At 46.1% G+C, this 6000-nt stretch overlaps 1 protein-coding gene across 2 annotated transcripts in view; it reads left to right on the forward strand.

Annotated features, from left to right (window-relative positions):
• The window catches only part of PITPNC1 (phosphatidylinositol transfer protein, cytoplasmic 1), a 270267-nt gene that overhangs the window by 178263 nt on the left and 86004 nt on the right, over positions 1 to 6000 (forward strand). For both annotated transcript variants that reach the window (XM_010856400.1, XM_010856399.1), the window contains exon 5: positions 337 to 408. In XM_010856400.1, coding sequence (XP_010854702.1) covers positions 337 to 408 — 72 coding nt within the window. The remainder of the gene's footprint in view (positions 1 to 336; positions 409 to 6000) is intronic.

Here is a 6000-nt window from a genome sequence, read left to right on the forward strand (position 1 = left end):
AGTCCAACTCTTCGCAACCCCATGGACTGCAGCCCACCAGGCTCCTCCATCCATGAGATTTTCTAGGCAAAAGTACTGGAGTAGGGTGCCATTGCCTTCTCCAGCCAACTTATCTCATTGCCTAGTTATTCTCTCTGGCCTGATTCCTGGGTGAAATTGTGTTCACATCGCCAAAAGTAGCTTTGCTTACATTTGGATATGGACTTAGTGTCTTAACATCTCTGGTTTCGGACAGTGGTCACAACCAGAAGGCCAGGAGAGCATGCAGAGGCTAGGCTGAAGATGTGAAGAGAGAAAAAACCGGTATGCTGATGAAACCTTTCTCTTTTCCCATAGTGCTCCTTTCTGCCAAAATTCTCCATTCACATAGAAACGAAGTATGAGGACAACAAAGGAAGCAACGACAGCGTGAGTAGCCCCCTTGCTCTCCCCACCCGCCCCCGCCCCAGTCCACACTGTGTTCTCCCCCCCTGGACGGAGCCAGCCCCACCATCTGTGCCTGGGACCTCAGAGAACCTCTGGCTTTTCTTCTCATTTTTATGTACTTTCTCTGGGCCTCTATGCAGAAATCTCTTGTCACCTGGAGTGATTGTTGTCGGGGATCAAGAGGGATGAGGGGGACCTCAGAGTCTAGAATTTGATTTCTGGCCATTGGATTGAACACACATTTTCTCCATGGCAATTGACATTTACTTAGAAGGATGAATACGATCAGATGTGTGTGTGCATGCTGTACGTATTTTCTGGGCTATGCATATGTTCACATACACACACTCAGACGTGCCCACGAATCCCACTTTAAAAATCAGTGTAACCCTCCTGCAAGAATGTTTTCCTCATGAAGCATTCTGACTGTCGCTAAATTTCAGTCAAGAACTTTGTTGATTAGTATTGCTTAAACTTCACTTCTGACCTGGCTTTTACCCCACCTCTTTCTGTCAGAACAATACATTTCTAAATTCCCTTCCCTTTATGAGTGGATGATGTGACCTACAGCAACCTCACTCTGACCTTGAGCTGTGGGTTCAGTCAGGACCCATGAGGGAAGACTCTGTATCTAGAAGCTGCAAGGCTTCACCTGTTTATTTCTGCCTCAATTACATGTTTTGCATTTGTGGAGAGTGAATGAAAATTGAGGCTGTATCGAAATGAACGAGAGAGAGTCTCCAGACAAAGTGACCCCTTTGGTGCCTTCACTGAGCTAAGGAAATACAAAACAAGATGCAGGAGGTTGTGGAGGTGCCTAAGTGCCAGAAAGAAGTATCTAAGGGCTCATGCTATGCTATGCTATGCTTAGTCACTTTGCCAACTTCTCTTGCTGCTGCTGCTAAGTCACTTCAGTTGTGTCCGACTCTGTGCGACCCCATAGACGGCAGCCCACCAGGCTCCCCCATACCTGGGATTCTCCAGGCAAGAACACTGGAGTGGGTTGCCATTTCCTTCTCCAGTGCATAAAAGTGAAAAGTGAAAGTGAAGTCGCTCAGTTGTGTCCGACATAAACATTGTCAGTTTACAGCTTTGGCCAGGCCTACTTTGTGTTTCATCATGTTAACAGCTTCTAGAAACATCTTCCAGAAGGTTCCTCCCCTTGGCAAGAACAGATTCTTCTAGAAGACATGGATGCATTTGTGCAGCACTCAGATGGTCCCAATCAAGGTGGAGTCTGCTGGACCAGAGTTTGAGTGGTTCCCAGGAGGGGTCACCCGACAACTATTGATACAATTCACACCAGCGTGGGAAAGAGGGCACTGGTTCATCCACTCAGTATTTTGGAACACAGCTACATTCATTCGTCTGTGGCAGAATGGGTACCTAAAACAGAACTTATGTGCTTCACAAAACCCAGAGTATTTACTACCTGGCCCTTTACAGAAAAAAAGTTTTCTAACCCCTGCCTGGTTAGAGACACTCAGATCAGAACAGCACCCACCGGGTCTCCAGATTTGACCACTTGATAGATCTGTCCCAGGTGAATGCCAACTCCAGAGTTCCTGAAACTATCCAGAGAAGAAAAGACTGCTCCCCTCAAGGGTGCTTGTCCCCCCATGAGTTCAGGAGCGTCAGTGGGTAGCGTCCCCTGGTGATGGGTGACCTCAGAGGAAACGTTTAGTCCCATCTCCTTGTCTATAGCCTGAAATCAGGCTTCCCTGATAGCTCAGTTGGTAAAGAATCCACCTGCAATGCAGGAGACCCCAGTTCAATTCCTGGGACTGGACGATCCCCTGGAGAAGGAATAGGCTACCCACTCCAGTATTCTTGGGCTTCCCTTGTGGCTCAGCTGGTAAAGAATCTGCCTGCAATGCGGGAGACCTGGGTTTGATCCCTGGGTTGGGAAGATCCCCTGGAGAAGAAAAAGGTTACCCACTCCAGTATTCTAGCCTGGAGAATTCCATGGACTATGGGGTCGCAAAGAGTCAGACACAACTGAGCGATTTTCACTTTCACTGGGGCCAACTCCAGCAAAGTCTTGTGGTCTAAAGTAGTGTTGCACAGTGTAACTTGAACTCTTGTAAAGTAATGACTCTTTCTGATTGGAAAATTAACACATGATTCTTAAAACTTGGGGAAAACAAAAAAGAAGTAAAGCAAAACCATGTAGTAGTAATCTCATGCTTCAGAGATGACTGCTGTTAGCATTTTGGTTCATCCTGCAAAATATTAATGAATTTACTTTTCAACCAATTTCACTAAAATTGAATCATACAACATCCTGTTTTTAACATGTCACAAAATATCCTTCCCAGTAATTTTTAATAGCTACCCTGCATTCCCTACTTAAATGTATTTCTTTAAACAATTGCCAGTCACTGAATATGGGAGTGGGTATGACCATTTTGATGTATCTGTAGACCATATGGCAGCCCACTCCAGCACTCTTGCCTGGAAAATCCCATAGATGGAGGAGCCTGGTAGGCTGCAGTCCACGGGGTCGCTAAAAGTCGGACACAACTGAGCAACTTCACTTTCACTTTTCACTTGCTTGTACTGGAGAAGGAAATGGCAACCCACTCCAATGTTCTTGCCTGGAGAATCCCAGGGATGGGTGAGCCTGGTGGGCTGCCGTCTATGGGGTCGCACAGAGTCGGACATGACTGAAGTGACCTAGCAGCAGCAGCAGTAGCAGCATAGACCATCAAGAAAAGGATGATAGAGATCAAACATGCCTTAATTGCTTTTCTTGGCACAATCTAAAAAACATGGGGTTGAGGGAAGCAGTAGGGGTTAAAACATCTTCTAGTCTTTCTAGACAGATTGTCTTGCTTTCTCTTTTTCTCTATGGTGCTGCCCTGTCTTCACAGTTATAACCCACTCCCTTTGTAGAGGTTTGGAATGGATGTGTGGCCCCACCATGAGCCTGATAGGTTGGTAGGACCAGTGTGATCTTCTGGTTTATCCTCTGCTCAAGTCTAATCTAAAAAAAAAAAAAAAAATCACATGGTTATCATTTATTGTCTTGTGTCCCATTTTTGGCAGGCGCTAAGGTCTTTTTTTTACTACTCTCCTAGGAATTTAGCTTTGTCACTACTCTCCTAGGAATTTAAAATACCAAGTGAGCCATCCTAAAGTTAGGAGCTATGCCTAGAGCCAGCATTCTCTACCCAAGCCAAAGCCCAATTCTCTCTGAGACTTAGGCCAGCCTGCAAGAAAAGCAGTGAACCCCGGAGCACTTGTGAGCAGTCCTTGTCAGCACAGTTTGCTTCCTCTGGGAGAAATGCCAGCTATCGCACCCTGTGTTGCCTCCTTCTCCCCAACTTGCTGGCTCTGAGACTGCCCATGCAGCCAGCTCTGTATCTCTGTCATGGCACCCACCTTGCCCAAGTCCAAGTTCACTAAGTGTTTTTGCCCAGCTTCGGCCTGGCTCTGATCCATATATCCCCAGGTCTCGCTTCTGAGCTATTGGACCAAACAAGCCAGCTCCAGCTCAATTAGACTTCTTTGCCAGTTTGCCGCCTTCTAATTTCCATATTCAGCAGCAGCTGTTGGTCACCCAGCTGGTTCAAGCTTGGTCCCTGGAGGCAGAAAAGGAAGACTTCATTGGTTTTCATTCACACTTGTTAACGTTTCCAAATCAGAACATGAGGAATATGTATTTATGTAATAATACTTTATTAAAAGATCGCTTTGTCCAGGGGTTCAAAGCTAGAGCCTTAAGCAGATGGCGTGTGCTGGCATGCTCTTTTCTGTCCAGGGATGAGTATAGAGTTTCTGGTGGGAGGCAGAATTGCTAAAGAAAGCAGTGCAGTGGTGGATGTTTCTCTTGTCTCACTGCTTTGCCAAAGTATTTAATAAACTCAGGCCATTTCTTTGCATTTTCTGGGTATATAGTCTTATCATTCAACTACCATCCTTCATACTGCTATCTGCATCCTGTTTCTCTCCCTACCTGCCAGAACTTTAATGAAATGGATGACGATAAGAAGCAATAATTAAATTGGAAACACTACTGATAATCATATTGATTACTGATTGAATAGAGTCCATGTTGTTATCCTCTTATCAATCACCACCTATGTCATCTTTTTACGTGACCCAATACCACAGGTAAAAAAAAATAGAAATCGGTATATCTAGATTTAAATAATTTCTCCTTGTTAAAATAAAGCTAGTATATTTATGAATGTGAAAACCTATAAACCGTGCTTATATTAACCAGGACACAATGGGGAACTTGTCTTAAATTGAGGCCCATTTATTTTATGCACACGCTGATGAGAACTATTTAGGCTTTAATTAGTGCTGGGAGGACGGCACCATGCCAAAGTAAGGCTCTGTTGTTTGTCCAAGGCCATAAATCTAGATCTGGGAGAGTCAGTGCTTATCATTCAAGTGTCGGCCGCTGCCAGGTTACTGTCACTCCCTGCAGTTAACGGGGTGGGGGGCAGGCCTGCCTTCACTTCCTCCTCCAAACAAAGCAGGTACCACTTAAAGCAGTGGTGCTCAGCCTTGGCTGCATCTTGGACTCAGAAACTCTAACCCTAGCTCCTGCCTGATTTCTCCCCATCCTGGGATTCTGATTTAATTGGTCCTGGGAGCAGACTGGTCTAGGGCAGTGCTTCCTACACTGTGTCTCTAGGAATACAGAGTTTGCCAGTCGCAAGTGTGTGGACTTGTAGAGTCTACCCTCTGGTCAAACCTGATTCATTCTCTTTGGAGGGTATAAGATAGGCCATCCCCACCCCACTTGAGGATCTAGGCCACTGGTTCTCAGTCCTGCCTGCAGAGTAAAGTTACCTGGGAAGCTTTGGATTCCCTGATGCCACTATCCCACTCCCCGGGATTCTGATTTCATTTATCTGGGATGGGGGTCCAGTCACTGGGATTTGTTGCACTTCCTCAGGGTAACCTAAGAGCCATTAAGGCTGAGAACTACAGATTTAAAGAAAATATGAAGTGCTGCTGCTAAGTCGCTTCAGTCGTGTCTGACTCTGTGTGACCCCATAGACGGCAGCCCACCAGGCTCCCCCGTCCCTGGGATTCTCCAGGCAAGAACACTGGAGTGGGTTGCCATTTCCTTCTCCAATGCATAAAAGTGAAAAGTGAAAGTGAAGTTGCTCAGTTGTTCGACTCTTAGCGACCCCATGGACTGCAGCGTACCAGGTTCCTTCATCCATGGGATTTTCCAGGCAAGAGTACTGGAGTGGGGTGCCATTGCCTTCTCCATATGAAGTGCTATGTAAAACCAAACCAAGTTGTCACTCGAGTGTATGTTCCTCGGTTCTTTGTCTCGTCACAACAAAGATTTGGAGTGACGGACGTTAGAGCCCCCTCGGCGTGTCACAGCTCTCAGGTCTTGGATAGACCGTGTTATAGCTCTCAGGTCTCGAAAGGACCATGTTATAGCTCTTAGACAAATCAGTGTTACAGCTCAGTGTTACAGCTCTATTTTATTTAGAAGATAGCAGAAAAATCCACCTCTGAGGCGTGAGGGCACATTGATCCAAAGACGCAAAGAGGAGAGCGCCCCAGTGCACGGTGGGGGGGGGGAGAGAGAGAGAGAGA

The sequence above is a fragment of the Bison bison genome, unplaced genomic scaffold, assembly GCF_000754665.1.
Source record: "Bison bison bison isolate TAMUID 2011002044 unplaced genomic scaffold, Bison_UMD1.0 scf7180017864371, whole genome shotgun sequence".
Classification (NCBI taxonomy): domain Eukaryota; kingdom Metazoa; phylum Chordata; class Mammalia; order Artiodactyla; family Bovidae; genus Bison; species Bison bison.